We start from the raw sequence: 22,756 nt of genomic DNA on the forward strand, positions 1-22,756 counted from the left end.
AGCCAGGGGAGGGAGGATTTCAATCTTGTACAACTCAGGAACACTTATTCCCCGGTGTGCAAGGGAGGATTGAATATAATGTTAACTATTGTTTTAACTCAAAGCCTGTATTTAGGCCCCAGATGCTCTGAGGTAATTAGAGAATTGTTCTTGCATTAGTTCCAGGGTTGCCAGAAAAAATACAGGATACCCTGTTAAATTTGAATTTTACATAAACAGCGAATAATTACCTAGTGTAAGTGTGCCCCCAGCACTGCAATTATTTGTTGTAAATCTGAAATTCAAATTTAACTGGGCCACCCATATTTTTCTTTGCTAAATTTGGCAACCCTAATAGTTCCTTTCTCCTTTTTATGCCTTAAAAACAACAACAATAACAACAACAACGACACTAATGGGTTGTTTTTTGATGTACCAGTCACTGTGCTTTGAAATCAGGAGGTGTCCCTGAGGCCAGAACACTTCCTGGTCTTCCAAACAAGCATATGTGAATGACACCTACAGTGCAGCCAACTGAATAAATTATGTGTTAAACATAGATGCACATCTGTTACATGCATGTGGACGTTCTGGTGAGAGATTAAACAAAAATTTATTTTTAAAACTAAGACATTTAAAACCAACATCTGAAAAAAGTATCAACAGGCCTTCTACATGATGTCGGCATATTTTCAGCCCTGATGGATCAAGAAAACACATGATAAAAAAAATAAGGGCACATAAGTTGGCACTACACACTAGGATTGGCCCCAGAATGCAAAGGCCTTGATTCCCGGTCCAGTGCTCTGGACCAATGCCTGTTGAGGTAGCTCCCCCATTTCCTCCCTAGCTCCCAGTTTAGAGATAGAACCACGGGTTGCACAATTCCAGTTGAGGACCAAGGCCTCCCAGAGAATGCCTGGCAAAATTGCCTAGATCTCAGGAGATCTCCCCATTCATTCATTTGGTCAGTACTTAAAGAGTGCCTCCAGCTCTGTGGGGTGGGTATATTTAGCCACAGAGTGAAAGCACTTACTAATTCTCTTTAGAGAGACTTCAGCATAATAGAGCCAGAAGAGATCTGATGGGTCACTAATCCAGCCCAGAGTCCAAGGTCTGGAGAGGAGAGGGGACATGGGACATGGACAGGGTCTTGCAGCAAGTTTGGGGCAGGGGAGCAGGTGGAGTCCTGGTCTCCTAACTCCCAGTCCAGTGTTATTTCCCCCCATGGCTTCTGCCTCCAGCTTTGCGGAAGAACATTTCTGCATTCTCCACTGAGACAAGCTCACAACGGTGCAAGGATGCAGAATGGCTGCCCACTCTTGTCTTCAGTCATGTCTGTGAAGCACTGGATTGGGACATCTTCAGGGTTTCCTGGCTAAAGCCGCCGATGTTTGGATAATTCAGGGAACTTGAGTGCAAAGCACAGCTTTCAGTCTGGACTCTGGCTCTGAGGATTTGTGTCGTTCTGGGAGGAGAAAAAGAATACAGGTCTTAGCCATAGCCCAATTATGTATGGGTCCCACCCTGATAACAACTGACTTCTCATTAACCCACTAGCTCCCACCTCTGGGTCTTTGCTCACACAGTACCTCCTGCCTGCAGTGTCCTCCTGGTCCTTCCTCCCCATCTATAGCCTCTCCATCCTCAAAGGTCAAAATCAATGCCTGCTACTTCCTGGAAGTCTCCCAGAACCAACTTGCTTTATTGACCTCAGTTAGTGCTAATTTGGCATTTAATTGATATTTAATTTTGTCATCAGTAAACATTCTATCCTTTTCCACTAGCAGAACCTTCCACAGGCTCTCATAGCATCTTGCACAGTTAGGCTCATAGGAAGCTCTGAATGTCTATTGGTTGAATAAATAAATGAATGAATGGCTAGTAAAACCAGAAGATGGAGTTAGGGCTACTGAGGATGTCAGAATTGATGTTTCTATAATATCTTTCACAAAGAACTCAGATCACTCCATCAGCTATTACCTAACCCACCTTAGAGGACAAATTATCCCTATTCTCCATGAGAAGACAGTGAGTCTGAGAAAAGAGAGGTCTAAGGTCACGTGGAGTTTCCACTAGGAAAACCATTCGAATGATGAGGTACAAGTATCATGAAATAAGACCAGCTTTCTTGAGAGCCTTATCACATGGCTTCTAAAGGTAATTCCAGGAGGAGAAGACAAAGGCTTATAGTGATGGTGACATCATTGCAATAAAGGTCTGGTTTCCCAGGGGACAATTTGGATATAGAAGTTCTGGTCCCATGTGTCCAACACCAATAGGACATTTCATTCCTTTAAAATCACAACTTCACTCAGTAGTTTCTGCACTATAGATCTGGTCAAATGTTTGTAAGCAGGTCATCTTAAGAGAATTTGAAAAGAGTGGGGAGATCTCTATCAGAGTCCAACAGAAAATTCAGATTAAAAAAAGAAATCAGTGTTAAGTTTTATCTCTACAGGGACCATCCTACAGCCTCAGGGAAGGGGGGATTATTAGGAAAAGCATGAAACCAGTCAAAAGAGTGAGTGATGGGGAATTCCCTGGCGGTCCAGTGGTTAGGACTCCAAGCTTCCACTGCAGGGGGCATAGGTTCGATCCCTGGTCGGGGAACTAAGATCCCCCTATGCCAAAAAAAAAAAAAAAAAAGGCTGAGTGATGGCAGGGGAGAGGCTCTTCTTTTTTTTTTTTTTTAACATCTTTATTGGAGTATAATTGCTTTACAATGTTGTGTTCATTTCTGCTGTATAGCAAAGTGAATCAGCTATATGTATACATATATCCCCATATCCCCTCCCTCTTGCGTCTCCCTCCCACCCTCCCTATCCCACCCTTCTAGGTGGTCACAAAGCACCGAGCTCCCTGTGCTATGCAGCTGCTTCCCACTAGCTATCTATTTTACATTTGGTAGTGTAGATATGTCCATGACACTCTCTCACTTGTCCCAACTTACCCTCCCCCCTCCCCGTGTCCTCAAGTCCATTCTCTACATCTGCGTCTTTATACCTGTCCTGCACTACTGGGCATATACCCTGAGAAAACCATAATTCAAAAAGAGGCTATTCTTAATTAATCAATCAAGGCAAGGTCAGTGAAGAATGGCCTCCAGGAAGCCTTCCAGAACCAAACAGCCCCAGGGATCCTTCTCACCTACCTTATTTGATATGTAATCTTACTTTACTTTGTTCTCTAAATTTTATGACAGTCTCAATTGGAAAGCCAAGCAGCACAACCCATGAAATAATAAGAGGGCGAGCTAAGATAGTAGCTGGTCCAATATCCCATACTGATATCAAGAAGTATGAAAATGCACATCCAGTTGGAGACCAGAGTCAAATAAAGAAGATGCTAATTAGCTAATTAGCAGGTGAAGGGGGCGGGGGTTGGAAAAGAAAGAGGCTGCTGTGGTGTAGAATTGTCTCAGAAGGCCTTGGCAAGGTGGTGGCATTTGAGCTGGACCCCAGAAGTCCTGAAGTAAGCAGGGGAAGGGAGAGGACAGTAAGCAGACCCTTGTGATTGTGAGTCTGTCGCCCCTCATGCCATATTGCCCTTTCTCACCTGCTGGTCCTCCCTGTATCGGAACTGGCTAAAACTGGGTCGCCTGTAGTGTAGGCCCGTGAGGCTGTGGACGGCTTGGTAATTGCTGCCAGCACATTTGTTAGCCAAGCCAAAGACAAACGGGGAGGTTCTCTTGGGTTCGGTGGAGTTGGCCTCCTGGGTGCTCAGGGTGGCTACCAGCTTTCTGAGGGAAGAGTCTGAGAGCTTGTAAAAAAACTTCTTAAAGCTGGGGTTTTGCCTGATCTGGAAGCAGAAATGAAGGCAGGCCATCAGTGTTGCCAGCAGGGAGCCCCCTCCCCCCAGCATCTCCCTCCCCCAACTCCATGCAGCCAGGCTGGGTGCCTCATTGTCCCTGGGACAAGCATCCCCTGTTAAATTCATCCACCATCCCCAGCCTCTCAGAATCTGTTCTGCAAGGTACAGCTCCAAGCAGCAGAACAAAGTGGGGGAAAAAAAAAAAATGCAGGTCTTTGGATTCAGATAACAGATGCTTAAATAGCATTTACTAGCTGTGTGACCTCTCATGCGTAAAAGGGGGGGTAATAATATGTGCCTCCCAACACTGTCGTTGGGGGGAGGAGATTAAGTGAGATAGTTTAATGTTTTGTGCAAAGTGGATGTTGGATGAATTTTAGTTCCCACCCTAAGCCTCCTCCTCTTAATACCTAAATGTCTTAGGTTGAGTTCCCCACAGAGGCAGACCCAGAGACCAGGACTCGGATGCAGCTCACTTATGTGGTAAGTGATCCTGGCAAACACAGATGGGGGAATGGAGACCTGGGGCAAGAATGGGAAGGCACCCCACTCAGGCTGGCAGCTGAGCCTGATCCCCTTGGGGCACTTTGGGAACCCTCGAAGAACACGCACCCCAGAGTTTTCCCTCCAAGGGATAAGGGAGCTGGGGTATGTGTACACCAGCTCGCATCAGCCAGTGGTTGAGGGCTGCTCCTGGGGAGGTTGCACCTGCTCATTCTGGCCTAACCTACAGGTGGTAAATGGCTCTGGGGGCCAGTCCTCAGGCAAAGGGATGCAGGTACTGGCAGTTGGGAGCTGGGCCAGCTGCTCTGTGGTGGTAAGGAGAGGCACTAACAAGGTCAGCTACACTGATTACTCATCTCTGACTTGTGCTCACACCTAACTCCTCTTCATATGTGATCTGCGTTTGTCTCTCCAAGTAGTCTGTGAGGTTTTCAAAGGCAGGGAACCTTATGTTACACTCTACCTAGCAAGGGAAGGAACTCTAACAAAAGTCTGAAAGAATTGGAGACCTTATAATTACTGAAGTGCGTGCCAAAACAGAGTGAAAGGCAGACAGCAGAGGACGAGATCAGAGGGACTCAGGGAAGGATGCTTCCTGGGAGGTGGCTCATGAGCTGAACTTCAAGGAGGGTTTGGACTGGGGGAGGTCCTGGCTGGCAGGCGGAGCCACATAGGTTTATATTATTTTTAAGTTAACATTGATCTCATCTGCTATGTGTCTGGCATTTTCTATATATGCACTAACCTTGGCAAGTAGGTATTTATCCCCCATTTTGCAAAAGAGAAAACAGAGGCTCATAGAGGTTAAGGGGCCTACCACGGTCACCCAGATGCAAAGATGGGGACTGAACTTGAGTTCAGTCCTTGTGGAGACTGAGCAGTCCTCACCTGCTCCCCCAACTGGCCATCTGCTTCTTGGAGAAGGGCCACCAGCTTCTGGATGATCAGCTCCTCTAAGGAAAATAAAGAAGGATTGAGGGATTATTGACATGTTCTGTAATAACCCATCCATCGATCGCAGAAGTATTTTGTCTCTAAAACACAGTACACAGATTAGATATGAAGGGCAAAGAAAAATCTTCCCCTAAACTAGGGCTGGAGCATGCGAGCTTTGTTTGGTTAGCTGTATAGAAATAGAAGGCAATTTGGCCTGCTTGAGCCTCACCTGTCACCACATTCAGCTCCATTCTGACAGGTGGGGAAACTGAGACCTTATCCAGGCTACAGAGTAGTCAGGAATGGGAGTTGGGACCAGGAGCAACTAATCAGAATGCAGGGAGGGCAAATACCCTGGCTACTGATGCAACAGGAATGTACCATCAGCCTGGGCTATAAACAGCAACGTGCAGGTGGCTGCTTGCACCAAGAGTTGATTGTAAATACTCAGGACATTTGTGGACCTGTTGTTATAAACTGTCAGCAGCTTGAAATTGGCCGTGGTGGGAATTTTATACCACAGAAATCTGCAAATGCTACAAATCAGGGCTTCCCCCATTCCCCCCACCTTACCCAGAGTTTGTTTGCCAGTGCACCACTGGTTATGAGACCCAGAGCAAGATAGGAATTTTATGTGAAACCTTCAGGCAAAGCAATGGCATGTGGTGGGGGTGAAATTACATCCCACAGAACGGACAGGTATTCTCTACCTGAAGAAGGTTGTCCACCTGCAACTCTGCCCCACCAGCGCCTGTTCAAAGGCCAGCCCTGTCTCCTCTCTGCCCTTCTAGAGTCTCCTGGGGTACTTGTCAGCTGCCTTCCCAGTTCGCTACTAGGATTCAGGCTGTGAAATCCATGCAAAAGGGAAGCCCCGGGGCAGCTGTCCCAGGAGAGAGCAGGGTGGCACTAACTAGATTCATTTGCTCCATCCGGCTGAGGTCCTGCTTCTGGATTGTGGCTTCTGGCCTGGGAGGGTGCTTCTGAGGATCCAACTGGCCCCCCTTCTGCAGGTGAGGACTCCTGGAACTCGAGATCCTCCGGATCTGAGGGCAAAGAGGAGTTGGTGTGAGTGTGTTTGCACCTGTCTCAAATCCACCAGCACATCGCTGAACCCAGGTTCTGACAAGAAGCTGTCCAAAGGCTCTGGCTCGAGAAGGATCCTGGTTTCCCAGGCTCCTTGGGAACCCCCAGCCCCACTGGACCTGCCTCAGAGGAGTTCACAGTGCTTTTTGCGCCTCCAGAAATCTCATTCTTTCTTCCAACCACCCCCTTTGCCTCCTCATAGTCTGGGAGGAAAACAAGCAGGCCTACCAACAGGTCCCACCAAGTGAGCCCACTTCCCCTTTAACTCTGCGAGCCTTTGCCGAGTCACTTAGCCTGTCTGAACCTCACTTTCTCCATCTGTCAAATGGGAGTAACAGGACTGACTTCACAGGGTTGTGCGTGGGGGTGTTAAATGAGATAATATGTGTGAACGTGGCAGGCAGCGGGCACTCCGTAAATGTCAGGAGAATTGTTGTACACCAGTGGTCCTCATAGTTCGGTGTAGTGAAAAAACAGAGGCCCAGGCCATATCCTACTTCATCTAACCTGGGTGTCTATTTTTCGATGAGCTTTCCAGGTGATTCTGATGCATGTATCTGAGGAACAGATGCACTGCTCTCATACCACATTTGTTTTTAGGTGTTTATGGTTGGGGGGAGGGAAGGTGTGTGTCATAGAGGTGGGTCCTGGCAGCAGCCAGCCCCTTTCTCCCCTCCACAGCCCTCCCACACTTCCCCACTCTGCTCAGAGCAGAGAGTGAAAGTCAAGACTGCACAGGACACCAAGCAGCTGGCCAACCCTGCCCTAGAGAAGCCTAGGGGCCAGAGGCAGCCTCTGTTACCATGGCAACCCCAGGCCTGCTCACCAGGGTTGCTGGAGATAGAGGGCCGATGGCCACCAACACACAGGGGCAGAAAGCTGGGCCTCTTTGGCGGCCGGGCGTCTGGGCTGGCAGCACCTGCAGCACCCCCTCTCTTGGGCTCCTTGAAGCCATGTTTCTTATGAGAAAAGGCTTTTCTGAAACTGGACTTTTTCTCTTGTGATTTCTTCCTGCAGGTTGGGGCCAGGTTTCCTACAGCCACTTCTGGCTCCTGGACTTGAAGTTGCTGCGGGGGAGATAAGAGAAACTGAGTCAGGGTCCCTTACTTTGAGGAGGTTACAAGTGAGAGGGGGGAAAGAGGCCATCGCCTGAAACAAACAGATACCCACTATGGACCAGAGGGTGTGGCCGGGGGAGAAGGGTGATTGGTGCTCAGAGCTGGGGAAACAAGTACAGCCTGCAGCGGTCAGAGGAGGCTCTGGGAAGGAGAGACTGGAGCCAGGCTCTGGCAAGATATAGAATTGGGGGAGGGGCAGGGAAGTTATTGTGCCAGGTAGGGGTAGGGGTGTCCATAGTGAGGGTCAGGGTCTACATGGGGAATGTCTTCCTCACCTTGTCTCCCCCCTGCTCCTCTGCATCTTGGAGTAGGTCAATGATCTTCTGGATAAATTCTAAAAAAGAACAAAGCGGTTGCTCACACTTGAGTGTTGAGAAAAGCTTTTCTATGGTCAGTCTTCATTTCCTAAGGCCCAATGGCTCCCTGGATGATTCTCACAGGTCTCCAGGGTGGGGTGCTAATGAGCTTGCCTTTAAGGTTGTCTCAGGCCCAACCCATGGGGACAACAGATTCCTCAGAGGTAACCTGCGGGCAGAGCTGGCTTCACGGGAACATATTCACTTATTCATTCACCACTGAGGAAGGGCCTAGATGTGCCTTGTTAGGTGCAGGAAACAGCCGAGGTCCCTGCCTCCAGGAGAAGGTGTCTCAAGACCATAAGGAAAGGCCTGGTCCCCACAAGTCCCCTCACCCCGCTCTTTCCTCCTCTTCTAGGTAGAACAGGGGGCCTTCTCAATTCCCCTTCAAGGCACATTTTCTGTGAAAAGCAAACAAGGCAGAATGGGGGAGGTAGGGGAAGCAGATCTTCAGACACACGAACTGACAGTGATTATATGATCTTAGGCTCGGCTCTGCCAATGATAAAATAATAATAATAGTGATGGCAGCTACCATGGGTTCAGCTTCTCTCCTAAGGCCCCTACCCCCTTTCCTATCCTCTTTACTTCTCCTGAGGCTATGTTCTCAAGCTGGGCTACATGACAACAACACTAATAGTCACAATAAATGGCAGCTGACATTTATTAGCTGCTCATGGGTACTGCTCTAAATGCATTATCATCATTAATTCATTTAGAGCCTCCAACAACTCTAGAGAGTAGGTACTATTATTATCCCCATTTTACAGATGAGGAAACTGAGACCAGAGATGAAGTAGCTTGTCCAAGATCACACAGCTGGAGAGGTCAGAGCCCAAATTTGAATCCAGGCCCAAAGATCGTACCATCTGTCGAGCCCTTGCCATGGGCCGATGCTTTCCTTGTATCGCCTTATGTTGGCCTCACCAAGGAGGATGTTATCACTGTTGTGGTTTTACAGCTGAGGCTCAGACAGGGTAACAGCAGCCTGGCTCAGGGCCTGTGCTCTGGACCCCGAGCTGCCTCCCCAGCCTGCTTCACTCAGAGGCAGGTAAGGACAGGTCACTGCCTCTCTCTGGTTCAGTTTCTCTTCTGCAAGTAGAGGGGTCAGACCAGACATCTTCCAACGGGCCTCTGAGAAAAGGAGAGGGGGTACTAACTGAATTCCGAGGCTCTGTCCAGGTGCAGGTCCTCTTCGGGTCCCCGGCTTCCTGCTGGGTTGGAAAGCTCAAAGGGACTTGGATCCCCACCGTCTGTAGACAGAGCCTCTTGGACTTCAGGTTCTTCCACACCTGAGAAGCAAGAGGAAATGGTGGGTGAGCTTCATCAGTCTGAGGGTGTTAACTAATGCACAGAAGTCAGCAGAGACTCCAAAGTGCACTCCGTGGCTAGTGCATGCAAAGGCCTTGCTGGGGTGGCGGGAGCTGCTGGGCAGGGCCGTGGCTCTGACGTACTGAAGACCAAGCTCACTCATCCCTTTGCACTTCCATACAGCTGCCTTTCCTGGGCTTTGCTCCCCTCTCCTCCCTCCCCTGGAGACCTCATCCCTCCACCATCATGACTTGATCCATGAATTGGAGAGTAAATGCCTAATGCCCTGGCACGAATTAAACTCATCACAGCCAGGATCCCCCCCTATATGAAAATATCTCCCCTTGTGGCCTGAAATCCCACTACGGGGGATCCACTCTTTGGTGTTAAACATTGCCTTCTCCTTTTTAAAGTATACATTCTCCTGGCCAAGATGGCCTGCTGGGCTGTTCCTCCCTGACACCCAGGCTGACCCTTTCTCCCTGTAGCTCTGGCTCCATCACTGATGGACCATGTGACCACAAACACATTGTTTTACCTCCCGAAGCCTCAGTTCCCTCGTCTGTGAAATGAGGATAATAAGATGTAATTCATAAAATGAGGACTGATTGCATATAGATACACAGCAGGGAAGTGTCTCATTTTACAGACAAGGAGACTGAGGCACAGAGATGGAGCCCAGAACACAGGTCTCCTGCCTCCCAGGCTCCAGTTCCTTCCTGCACATGCTACCCCCTGCCAAGGTGTGGAAGCTGAGGCTGCGGAGAGGTGAGGATAGTTGGGAGAAATCCCTGAACACAATTTCCACCAGGGGCTTAGCTGGGTTGCCTAGACAGTGAGGCTTTGTGTGTGGAGGTATCCCTTTTGCCCTCCCCACACTGCTCCGGGCAGAGGAAAAGTCAGAACTGGGATGGCAGCTCTGAAAATGGCCAATTCAAGCCTTGGGGAAGGTTCCAGCACAGTAGGCAGCTGCAGCGTTGCTGTGGTAACTGTGAGCCTGCTCACCTAGGCTGCTGGAGCTGGAGGGCCGATGGCCACCAACACACAGGGGCAGAAAGCTGGGCCTCCTGGGCGGCCGGGACTCTGGGCTGGAAACATCTGCAGCCCGTGCTCTCTTGGGCTCCTCAGAACTGTGTTTTTTATGAGAAAAGGCTTTCTTGAGGCTAGACTTTCTCTCTTGGGATTTCTTCCTGAAGACTGGTGCTGGGTTTTGAGGAGCTACCTCTGGCTGAGGGGCTTGACGCTGCTGTGGGGGAGATGAGAGAAACTGAGTCAGGCCCCTGACCTTGAGGAGAGGGAAAACTCCTCAAGAAGCAACTGAGGAGCAAACAAGGGCTTCAGGGTGGCCCCAGGCAAGGGAGGTGACAGAGCCTGGAGCAGGGGAGCACGGGGGCCCAGAAAGACAGGTGGGGCTTGAGCAAGGAGGAGGAGGAGAAGGAAGCAGCCCCCCCGGCATCTGTGCAGGCAGTTTGATCCTCACCTCTTCTTCCCACTGGTCTCCCACTTTTTGGAGAAATTCCACTATCTTCTGGATGATGGTATCCTCTGGAAGAAAACAAATGCACCCAGTTAATCTTTCTAGATGCACAGAGAATTCTTTCTAATGACTGTCTTGGAGTTCTGAGACCAACTTGGGCCTTCACGGTCCTCTTAAAACAACTCCTCTAGCACGGAAGGTGGGGTGTGGGAGAAGCATCACATTCCAGGGGCTGGTCCTTCTGAGAGAGGGTTGGAAGATCCACAGGCGAAGGGTACTAGGCCAAAGCATGAAATTTTATGCAGGAAGTTTCAAGTCAGTCCTTCAAGCATTCAACTTGTGCCCCATGATTTCCTTTGAACATTGCAGATCTGTACATATCTACTTGGGGTTTGACAAGCTGTGTGACCTTGGGTAAGTCTCTTAATCTCTCTGGGCCTTCATCTCTTCCTCTGTGAAATGTGGATCACAATCCCCGTCCTGGTTCCCTCAGAAGGCTGTCAGGCCATCAAATGAGAGACTGTGCTTGGAAATACTTTGCAAGGCTAATGTTGATCCAACCTACAAAATTCCAGCAGGGGAAATGATGGAGACCAGGCCTAACTAAGCTGGACAGAGGCACTCCAGCAGGCATGACACAGGTAGCCTGCCCCATTGGTGCCCCAACTACACTGCCAAGGCTTTACAGAGAAGCCCAAACAACATAAATGGTTTTCTTTGATATTCCAGTCGACCTACCCAAAGACAATGTGCCCAAAGGAGCCTCTGCTTAGTTGCCAGCTGATCAGTTTACACAAAAGAAGGTGCAAACAAGATTCCCTCTTCCCAGGCTATCTGCAGGTTTTCTCACCCCTCTCTTCTCTCTCATTTCTAAATCCTGTTAGGCTTTTGTACTTTGACTCAGTCTACCAACCAACTCCCTCTCATGTGAGAAAACAATTATCCTGCAAAATAACCAATTAAATGCCTTTTCTCTATTTTTTGACAGATGCATAGCTTCTCCATTTCATATCGTTTAAAATATGCCCATTCTTGGGACTTCACTGGTGGCACAGTGGTTAAGAATCTGCCTGCCAATGCAGGGGACACAGGTTTGAGCCCTGGTCCGGGAAGATCCCACATGCTGTGGAGCAACTAATCCCGTGCGCCACAACTACTGAGCCTGTGTTCTAGAACCTGTGAGCCACAAGTACTGAGCCCACGTGCCACAACTACTGAAGCCCGTGCGCCTAGAGCCCGTGCTCTGCAACAAGAGAAGCCACCGCAATGAGAAGCCCGCAAACCGCAACAAAGAGTAGCCCCCGCTCGCCGCAACTAGAGGAAGCTCATGCACAGCAACGAAGACCCAACACAGCCAAAAATAAGTAAATAAATTAATTCATTTAAAAAATAAATAAAAATAAAATATAAAATAAAATAAAATATGCCCATTCTTTGTAGGGAATTAGATTAATACAGCATTATTTCTTTTATTAGGGGCAATAATAAGACTATGGTTGCATATGAGACTGTTCTTATTTCTTGCAGATATGTGCTTAAGATTTAAGGTTGAAGCATCATTTTACTTAAAATGGTTCAGCAACAAAATTATACACACACGAAGCAAATATGGCCAACTGTTAACAATTGTGAGTATATGAGTGTGCATAGAACTACTCTTTCCATTCTTCTCTATATTTAAATATATATGTATATATATGTGTGTGTATATATGTATATATATGTATATATTCCTTCTATAAATTTAAAATAACTAAAAACGAAAAAAGTTCCATGCTCAACACACAAGGCAGGAGTATTTGCCAGCAGCCAGTCTAATTCCTGAGACTCCCTTCTGTGAAACTCTAGCGTAAATGTGACCAGAAGCACCAGAAGGGGCGAGATCAGCACACACATTTTGAGAGGTCTAAGCATCCAAGGTCTAAGCAGGCATCGGGAGCATTCCATCTCGTTTGCTAACAGCTGCCCCAGCTGCAGGCAAAGAGGGCACTGAGAAGATTCTGACTCACTGTCAAGCTTTCCGAGCTCCTCTTCGCACTGGTGACCTGTGGCTTGGGAAGAAACCTTCCGGACTCCAGCACCTCCACCTTCAAGGAGCAAGAACTGGTGGAGGTCAGAAACTTTCCGTCCTGTAATAAAGGTGAAACCAAGTGAGTGGGGCAGTGTGTGGGTGTCAGTGACATTCTTCTGACTTTGTTAATCGACACAATAAAACAGCACAGAATTCACAGCAGGACAGGGACTGCTGGAGCAGCTCTAGGCTTAACCAAAAAAAAAATCAGAAACCCACCAAGGTTTCCATTTGAAAAGAGGCTGCCTCTGCCCAGACATCCTTCCCCCCACCTCAGAAATATCTTGGATCTTCCTTGCATCCTTTCTCCCCATTAAAAACATGGTGAGTTTTGAGTCCTATAGGGCAAAGCTTCATCTTCCTCCAGCAGCCTGTGGAACATTCAACTCCAGGACACTAAGCGTCAGAAAAGGAAGGCACCTTGGGGAACAGCTCCTTCATTTTACAAACGAGAATCAAAGGTTCCAGAGAGGGACAGCAACTTGCTCAAGGTCACACAGCAAGTTTATTCCTGATGGAGCCAAATCTAGAACCTGCACCCCAGCAGCCAGCTCTTTCTATTTCCCTGTCACCCACAGCCAGTCCTCACATGTAGACTAGTGTTGGAGGGTAGGGCTTCCCTCCTTGATTCCCCTCTGTCTTCCTATTTCTCCCTGGTCCATGCTCCTCAAACCAGAGTACTTAACAATAACATTTGCCACTTATGAAGCACTTCCCATGTGTCAGCTCTGGGCCATGGCCACCCCCCGAGATGGCAACTGTTATAATCTCCATTGTATCAAGGGGAAAAAAAATGGAGGCTCAGAGAGGAAAGTCGCCAGCCCCAGGTCACACAGCCAGCGAGTGGTGGAACTGGGGTTTGACCTCAAGTTCTCAGCCACGGTGCTGCTCTGCCTCAGAGAAGTGGTGCTGGGCTTCCCTGGTGGCGTGGTGGTTAAGAATCCGTCTGCCAATGCAGGGGGACACGGGTTCGTGCCCTGGTCCAGGAAGATCCCACATGCCGCAGAACAACTAAACCTGTGCGCCACAACTACTGAGCCTGCGCTCTAGAGCCCACGAGCCACAACTACTGAGCCCACATGCCACAACTATTGAAGCCCGCGCGCCTAGAGCCCGTGCTCTGCAACAAGAGAAGCCACCACAATGAGAAGCCCTCGCACCCCAATGAAGAGTAGCCCCCGCTCGCCACAACTAGAGAAAGCTCGCGTGCAGCAACAGAGACCCAATGCAGCCAAAAATAAATGATAGTTAATAAAATAAATATTTTAAAAATCTTATTAAAAAAAAAAAAAAAGTGGTGATGTTCCTGATAGTGGCCCTACCTTCCAAGTTCCCCTCTGTTGAGAGGTTTGAGCAGCCAGCTCAGAGCACCCTAGCCCTTGGGGTGGGGGATGGTGGCTGTGGGGTTACCATAGAAACAGGCATGGTCTGCTCACCCCCAGCTGCTGGGCCCAGATCAGCCTCCTTGCAGCATGAGGCACCAGCCATCTTGGTCTCCTGCCCTTTGGCCTCCTGATCTCGGGTCCCCTTGGTTTCCTCAGCACCATGTTTCTTATGACCGTGTTTCTTGCGGCTGGCCTTCTTGCTGTGGGCTTTCTTCCTGGGAGCTGGCTCGCCCGGTGTCTCGGGGGTTTCTGCGGGCTCAGGGAGGCCCTCCTTCCCCTTGGCCCTCTTGTTGGTCTTTTCCTTGGGCTCCTCGGGGCCCATCCCAAATAAGAAGTTCATCATGGTCCTCAGCCACCCCTGCTGGGCCCGACACTGGGCCTTGTCCTTCTTGGTGTCGTGCGGAGGCCTCTGCTCACTGGGGAGAAACTCCCTGGTCTCCTCCGGGCTGCGGGCTGCAGTCGTGGTGCCCTGAGCCTCCGCAGACTGAGCTGGGCTCTTGGGACATCTGGCCCCATCGCTGGCCGCCCGGCGCGGCATCCTCCTGGAGGGGCTGGTGGGCCGTGAAATGCACCGGCGGTCACACGACTCTGAATCCTTCTGGGGGTTCTGCAGCCTGTCCAGAGACCTGGCTCTCCTCCCTGACAGAGGCTTCCTTGGGCCCCGCGGCGGCTCCATTGCACTGCAAGCAAAACAGACAACTCCCTTAGAAGAGGCTTCAGAGTCTGCCGGGTGGGCTAGCAGTGCTGACCCAAGTGCCCATCCAACCTACCCTTAATGTGAGTGCTATCAGCTCTCGGAGCTGTTGTCTCATTTAAATTCCTCAGCATCCCTGGGAGGAAGGGCTACCCTTGTCCCATTTCCCAGAGGAGGAAACTGATCCACAGGGGGTCATGCCCCAGGTCTCACAGCTAGTCCCCCAGAGCCTCCAGGAGGAACACAGCCCTGCCAACACCTTGATTCTAGTCCATTGAGACTGATTTTGGACTTTTTTTTTTGGCTGCACCGCACAGCTTGCAGGATCTTAGTACCCTGACCGGGGATGGAACCCCGGCCCCCTGCAGTGGAAGTGCTGAGTCCTAACTACTGGATCGCCGGGGAATTCCCTGAGTTTGGACTTCTGACCTCCAGAACCGTAAGGTAATTGATTCATGTTATTCCAAAGCCACAGAGTTTGTGGTATTTTGTGACAGCAACAGTAGGAAATGAATACAGCTGGAGCCAGAGGCCATGTCCTGCCCCTTGGGACTGCGGGCAGCTCCTGCAGCTTTTCTGGCCCAGTGTCTTCATCTGAAATGTGCCTGAGACCTACCTGTCTATCACACAGGCTGTTAAGAGTATTTCACAAGACAGCTCAGTAAACGGCAATTCTGTTCTTCCAATTGCTCAGGTCCAACATTTGAAGTCATCCCTAACTCCTTTCTCTCTCTTGCTCCCCACGTCTGATCCACCAGCAGAGACTGTTGGCTCCACTTTCAAAGCACACCCAGGGCTTCCCTGGTGGCACAGTGGTTAAGAATTTGCCTGCCAATGCAGGGGACACAGGTTCGAGCCCTGGTCCGGGAAGATCCCACATGCCGCGGAGCAACGAAGCCCGTGCGCCACAGCTACTGAGCCTGAGCTCTAGAGCCCACGAGCCACAACTACTGAAGCCCACGCACCTAGAGCCCGTGCTCTGCAACAAGAGAAGCCACTGCAATGAGAAGCCCGCGCCCCACAACAAAGAGCAGCCCCCGTGAACCACAACTAGAGAAAGCTCATGAGCAGCAACAAAGACCCAACGCAGCCAAAAATAGATAAGTTAATTAAATAAATTTTTTAAAAAAGCACACCCGGCCCCGAACCACGTCTCCCCTCCTCCTCCACCACCATCCAGTCTAGGCCCCACCTCTGCTCACCTGGACTACTGCAGTCACCTCCTAACTGATCTCCCTGCTCTACCCTTGTCCTCCTTACAGGAACTTCTCTCCTCAGCAGCCATGGTAGATTTTACAAATTAACTTAGAGGCTGTCACTCTCCTGTCTCCAATGGCTCAAAGTCTAAGTCCTTACAATGGCCAGCAAGGCCCCACTGACCCGGCCCCATCACCTCTCCCATCCCCTCTCACTCACTTACTCACTCCACTCCCCTCATGCAGTCCTGCTTGCTGTCCCTCAGGCCTGCTCCACCTTGGGTCTTCACCCTGGCTGTTCCCTCTGTCTAGACCACCTTACAGTTTGTTCCCTCACTTCCTTCAGGGCTCTGCTCAAATGTCACCTTCCCATAGGGGCCCTCCCATTGCACCCCCATTAGCACACCATCTGCCCCTTTACCTCACCCCCGATGTTAGGCAATATCATATCTTTCCGTGTTTAGCGGTTTATTGTCTGAGCCTCTCTCTCTCCCCTTTGTCTGTTTTGCTAGGTCTTGTATCCTGAGTACCTAGAACGATGTACTTATTAAACAAAGGAATAAATGTATAACAAACATTTAGTAAACTGAACAATACCTAAGAATGTGTAGTTAACATACAATAAATGAATTTGCACCAGTTCCATCTTAAAGCAGCCAGGGCCCTTCCGTTTTCCATCCAGAATGAAGCAGCTGCCCATGGAAAAGACAAAAGAACCACCTTCTTCTGGGCAGCTTTTTAAGTAGGCTGGGGCGTGGGCAGCTCACTTGATTTGTGTGCCTTTAATCTGAAACACCTGGGGCTTTCCAATTTTTCCAGAGTTGTTCAGAAACCCTTTGCCCTTTGGTGGAAGTTAAAAGAAAAATAAAATATGGTTTTGAATCTCAATCCTGAGCTCCCAGAGATTCCTATGGAGTTTAGATTTATGGATTGCCTACTCTAATCTGTAATTATAGCCTCATCACGCATTTACTATTATTTAGTGTGTTAAGTATTTATGTATTATGTATTCATATCGTATCTTCTGTGTTTACCAACTGATACATTACTTTAAAATGTACTCTATTACTATGTCCAGCTTAGAGGCAAAAATAAGAACCTATAATTATGATTTCAGATGTGCAGGGATCCATGTGAATGTGAGGAAGATACATAAATAGAGGGAAGAAAAGGCACAGGGACATAACAGAGAGATTTGAAGGTGACAGTAACAGTCAAGGATGCCTTTCTTCCTTCTAACATGGGTCTCGGGAGGAAGGGTAGGGAGGATGGCTAGAGGCCAGTGGGTACCACCGGCACTGCTGAGTGTCCACACATGGACAGTCTTGGAGGAAATGAGAAAACGAAGAAGCAGGCAAGTTGGAAGGCTTTATTTGTTGCTTAATGTTCCTTAAAGGAACATTTGAGTTACATGAAAACTTTTAGCAACACACATCTCTAATTTATCTGGAAATTGACTAATGTTCTTGAAAGCCTCAGAGGCTGCCTTATGGTTGTGCTTCCAAAATGTGGCATTAAGTGGGTTAAGAAAAGAAATCACAGAAGAAAATATTTTGCTTTCTTCTCATTAAGTTCTTTCAACAAACCTTTAATAGGCACCCACTATGTACCAGGAAGTTTGCTCTGTGCTAGGGAACAAGGTGCAGGTTGTGCCCTCAAAGAGAATGTTCAGTTCTTCACATGGGTGGGAGTGGAGGTAATAGTAGGTGGTGATGACAGTAATGCTCTATTTCCCTGATAGCTACTCTCTCTCTTTATTATTTTTTATTTTATTATTATTATTTTTTTTGGCCGTGCTCTGTGAGGCATGCAGGATCTTAGTTCCCCGACCGGGGATCGAACTCACGCCCCCTGCAGTGGAAGGGTGAAGTCTTAACCACTGGACCGCCAGGGAAGTCCCTACTCTCTCTCTTTAGTAGCACGTGGTCTTAAGAGAAGATAAGTTTAGGTCGAAGGTCTATTTGATTTTAAGATCCAAGTAAGCTGATCCAGAAATATTCACTAAGGGAATTCCCTGGTGGTCCAGTGGTTAGGGCTCCACATTTCACAGCCAAGGGCACAGGTTTGATCCCTGGTGAGGAAGTAAGATCCCGCAAGCCCCACAGCTGAAAAGAAAAGAAAAAAGAAAAGAAAAGAAAGAAAGAAAAAGAAAGAAAGGAAGAAAAGAAAAAGAAAGAAATATTCACTGAATGGTGTCAGGGTTCTCTTTGCTTACTCCATATGTTCCTGTGATCAGGGCAAATTGGATGAGGTTGGCAGAGAAGCTGTTCAGTAAGAGAACCACCAAACCAGCCCCTTTTCTTCCTGTGCTAACTTGGCTCGAGGGGCCCACTGCAATGAGGGCACAGCATCCTTCCCCAGCTAATGAGAAAAGAGGTGCAGTAATTTCTTAAAAAACTGTCATTGCTATGGAAACGGTTTTCACCATTGCTGATGGTTGCAGCATCCTCCTACTGCATTCAAAGGACACGTTGCTACTTCTAATCAGAGCATCAGTACAATTCCACCTGGCAATGGTTTTCTTTTGTGATGTTTTTTCAAGAAAACTGCCTTGTTTTGGCCACCCCCTCCCTGGAACAACAGTGCCCTGAGCCCAGGGGAAGGTGAAGGAGGAGCAACTCCCAGCCCAGAGGCAGGGAGAGGCGGGATGGGTGATGTGTGACCTTGGCCATCCAAGAGTGTTTCCCCAGTGAAGAGAAACTTCAGGATCTCCCAAGGTCTCCTACCCTAATCCAGTGAACTCTTCCCATTCTTCATCCTCCCTCAAGGTGCTGCAGTGTTTGATACCTCGTCCTCTTACTTCTTCCTGCAACTCTTTCCTCTCTGGGAAGCTGTGACAGAGCTCAGACCCTCTCTCCTCCTACCCCCTGGCCGCTCCTCCTCTATAATGTTCCAAAGATTCTGTCTTCCAACACTAAGCACAGGATTGAGAGAGTGTGGCTGACCTAGGAGGGTAAACCTACCCTCCCCCAGGGAGACACCCTGGAAGATCTTCTGTGGGGCAGATGTGTCCTCAGACTTTTAAAGTCTCTAAGCCCAAGAAGATTGTGTTTTAATATTACCCCCACACACACACATGCCATACATATACATGCACACAAATTCTATGTGTGCTGGAATTAAATCTTTCCAGACTTCCTGATTGTAAAACTCTGCCAATCCAGAATTCATCAAAGCAAGTCTTTCTTTTCCCTTCCTCTGTTTTCTTGTTTTGTGCCCCTGCTTTGCCTGGGACTTCACCCAAGTTCTGCCTGCCTGTCAGGAAATCCCACCCTGTCTGGTCCATGCTTCCAGACAGCAACCCTGAGACAGCAGCAGACCATAGCTGCATGGAAACCCAGCTGCTCTTGTAAACTTGCTGATTGCCTTGGCAGGAAGTGGATTTCAGGGCAAAGTCCGAGTCTGCTCAGAAATACCCAAGTGATCTGCAGATCACAGGACTTCTGATAAGACATGACGTATACCGGTGACGTGTTTAAAAGCAACAACAGCAAAACAACAGAGAAAGTTCACAGAGCTGACCTTAAGTTACTGTGGAGCGGAGAGTTTGCAAATTTTTCCCAAGCATGCTGCTATTTTGGGTTTATTTACTAAATTATACCCTGACCTCATCTGTACACCATTCTCTAATTCATGCACCTGTCATGTTACTTTGTAACTGCTCTGGCACTATATCCTAGAGGAATTTAGCCGCTCCCCTTCTTCCCCCGCTGGGCTTCACACAATAGATACTCAATAAACAGCTGGTTACTCCAAGGGAGAGTTCGTGTGGACCCAGAGTTACACCCACAGACACTCATTGCTGTAGACTGAATGTTTGTGTCCCTCTCAAATTCATATGTTGAAACCTAATCCCCAGTGTGATGGTAGTAGGAGGTGGGGCCTTTGGGATAATCAAGTCATTTGAGCAGAGCCCTCATGAAAGGGATTAGTGCCCTTATAAAAGAGGCCCCAAAGTGCTCTCTTGCCACTTCTACCACGTGAGGACACGGAGAGACCTGGTCTTTGAACCAGGAAGCTCTCACCAGACACCGAATCTGTCAGTGCCTGAGTCTTGGACTTCCAGGCTCCAGAACTGTCAGAAATAAATTTCTGTTGTTTATAAGCCACCCAGTCTATGATAGTTTGTGATCGCAGCCCAAACGGGCTAAGACACTCATGTGACCCAGCAACAAGCTCATGTATACCGTAAACTTACAAGGACTCATAACACCCTGGAATTCCCCTTACTCCAAGTGTAAAGGAAATAATTATCTGAGTATTTATTTGCTGAATGCCCTTCCTGTCTAGATCCACGTTCCACAGAAAGGGCCCAAGCCTGCCTGGTTTCTGATGTGTCTACACTGCCTAGGAGGCTCTCAGTGTTTGTGGAAAAAACATACAATACACAGACATGTGCAAACACAACCAGCTCACCAGCCACATGGCACCCAGCACCTCCCTCATCTTCATGATCTCAGTTCAACTTGGCCACAGCCCTGGCAACGGGCCAGGCTGGCAGTGGGGGATTAAGGCTCTGCCGATTAAGAGACTTGACCAGGGTCCCACAGCCTGGAAGGGGAGAAAGTTGGGGCTTGAATCCTCTCCTCTGGATTCTAAATTCTTTCTCCCACACTGAGAGACCTCCCATAAGCACACACACACACACACACACACACACACACACACTTAGAGGTGAGCAAATCTGCTATTTCACACTGACAGAGATAACCCACGTCCACACACGTGCCTGCCGTGACCTGTCCACGTGGAGTCAGATGTTCACGTGTGCCCAGGTATTGAAATCTGTGTCCCAGAGGCAAAGATTGTAAACACAGGGCGGGGCTCACAGACTCTTGGCTGGAAGCCAGTCAATGGGCTGGAGGGTCAAGGGCTGACCCTGAGCTCATGTGTACTTTTCATCGACACAGGTGAGCCCATGGACACTTAGAACCCCAAGGGTGAGTGCCTGTTCAAGCTCAAAGCCTTCCATCTGGGCTCCCGAGATGATGTGCCTCCCATCCACAGGCCACACGCTCCTGGGAGGACACCTCCAACCTCCACTGGCAGGACGCGAGTGGGGGACAAGGTGGTCAACTCTTCCCTCAACACCGGACCCATCCTGCTCCCACGCCCAGCTCCCAGCTGTTAGATGGGAACAAGTCAGGGGTTCCTTCTCCTCTGTGGGGTCCCTAGCAGGTTCCTAGAGTTGGAAGGGACCTAAGAAGTATCCAGCCCACCTCCTGTAGGGTAGGACTGCTTTGCAGACTCGCATCCCCTGTTGGAACACTTCCTGCAATGGGAACGTACCACCCTTCAAGGCAAATCATTCCACTGTCAGCCAGCAGGAATTAAGGACAGTCCTCCTTAGACTGAGCTGACTCGGCTGGCAGCAGGCCCTCGCGCCCTGAGGAGAGGTCACCTCACCCCCTGAGTCCTCTCTGTTCCAGCCCATCACCCGATGACCTGGGTCTCTCAGTGGTTCCTCAAATCACATTGCTTCTGCACCCATCCCCTGCCTGGGCACCCGTTTCTGGGAACTCCCCAGCTGGTCCTTGCCCACTTCAAAATGTGAGGCCAGGCTGGGACGGAGGGCTCCAGCCACGGGCTGACCACAGCAGGGCCCAGTGGGATTTTGCACAAAGCTTCAGATCACAGAGATATCTGAGCAGCCACGTGGTGCCCCTGTGGGGGTCAGCTCTGCCTGAGCCGACCCACAGCTCAGTGTAAAGGGCTGGACTTGTACCATCTGCCCAATCCGATTGTCACCATCAAACACACATCACCTGGTACCTGTTTTCCAAAATGTTGGGGATTTGCATCTTTTGAGGATCTTTCGAAACCCAAAAGATTGAACTCCCTAATGGTGGAACTTCAGGCCCCATGATACAGCAGTGGGGCAGACTTGCGGGGACAGTGGGGTCATCACACACAAAGCTGGAGAGCTCCAAAAACGACCGCAGCTCCCCTCCATCCAGCACTAGAGTCTGTGCTCTCCCCCCGTCTTGTCCTCTATGCAAGACCACAGACCATGCAATGTTATAATCCCCCCTCAAATCCCTGTCAGAGCAGCAGGCCACCAGAACTCTTTTCATAAGATCTCCCTGTCCTTGGGCTAGCTTCCAAGAAACTTAAAATGATAAAATCTTCATCCAGCCATAGGAAATAACAACGCCCCCGTTTATGTGAAGTTTCCCTTTACTATGTACCTTCACATAAAGCCTATAACTTGACCTCTACAACCTCCATTAGGGAAATGAGCAGGAGAGGTATGTAATGCTGTCCCTGTTCTACAGATGAGGAAACTGAGGCCCAGAGAAGTGAAGTTCCCTGCTCAGGATTGCTAAGCTAGGACTTGAGTTCAGCGCTTCTGTGTCCAAGTTAGTTCAGAGCTCTTTGCTTGACACCTGGTTGAGATCACATCATTGAATTTTCTATCTTTCTAGAGATGAAGAGACTGAAGCCTAGCAAGCTAGAAGCAGCACTGGGACTAGATTCAGGGTCTACCCTCCTTTCAGGACCCCAAGATACATACCTACTACTCCAGCCTTCAAAGGGGAGACTATCGTTCAACCAACCTCAGACCATGAAAGTCGCTCCTGTCCCAGGGTACTTTTGGTCCAGACCTCCCAACCGGGCGGCTCTGCATTGGGTACTCCCAGCAACGTGTAGGCACCACTCTCTGTCTGCTGGAAGTTGTATCCAATGAGGGGTAGTAGTCCCAGCTCTCCCAGGGAGAATATGCTGCCAGTTTCCAGACTGTCGCAGAAGATGCTTTGGTCAGAGCCATATATATCACATGTCCCAGGAGATGAGCTCATGGGCAGCCAATCCAGGGGCCACCTGCTACAGCC

The 22,756-nt window shown here is 49.1% G+C and overlaps 1 protein-coding gene across 1 annotated transcript; it reads right to left on the bottom strand.

The window, feature by feature from the left end:
* Nucleotides 1–653: 653 nt before the first annotated feature.
* BNIP5 (BCL2 interacting protein 5) lies at nt 654–22,614 on the bottom strand. The gene is made up of 12 exons (XM_007198018.2): nt 22,481–22,614; nt 14,085–14,713; nt 12,587–12,706; nt 10,581–10,645; nt 10,106–10,346; nt 8,950–9,081; nt 7,709–7,767; nt 7,142–7,382; nt 6,144–6,275; nt 5,185–5,249; nt 3,538–3,780; nt 654–1,447 (listed from the first exon to the last, which is right to left on the bottom strand). Exons 1-12 carry the CDS (start codon nt 22,549–22,551, stop codon nt 1,412–1,414), a joined length of 2,034 nt encoding a protein of 677 aa, XP_007198080.2. The 5' UTR covers nt 22,552–22,614; the 3' UTR covers nt 654–1,411.
* Nucleotides 22,615–22,756: the final 142 nt, after the last annotated feature.

Source organism: Balaenoptera acutorostrata, chromosome 10 (genome assembly GCF_949987535.1).
Source record: "Balaenoptera acutorostrata chromosome 10, mBalAcu1.1, whole genome shotgun sequence".
Taxonomy (NCBI): domain Eukaryota; kingdom Metazoa; phylum Chordata; class Mammalia; order Artiodactyla; family Balaenopteridae; genus Balaenoptera; species Balaenoptera acutorostrata.

Coding starts and splice junctions, on each gene's coding strand:
- BNIP5 (XM_007198018.2), bottom strand. CDS start 22,551: ATGCAGAGCCGCCCGGTTGGGAGGTCTGGACCAAAAGTACCCTGGGAC. Junction 14,714..22,480: donor AGCGACTTTCATGGTCTGAG/GTTGGTTGAACG, acceptor TTTTGCTTGCAG/TGCAATGGAGCCGCCGCGGG. Junction 10,646..12,586: donor GGAGCTCGGAAAGCTTGACA/GTGAGTCAGAAT, acceptor GTTTTCTTCCAG/AGGATACCATCATCCAGAAG.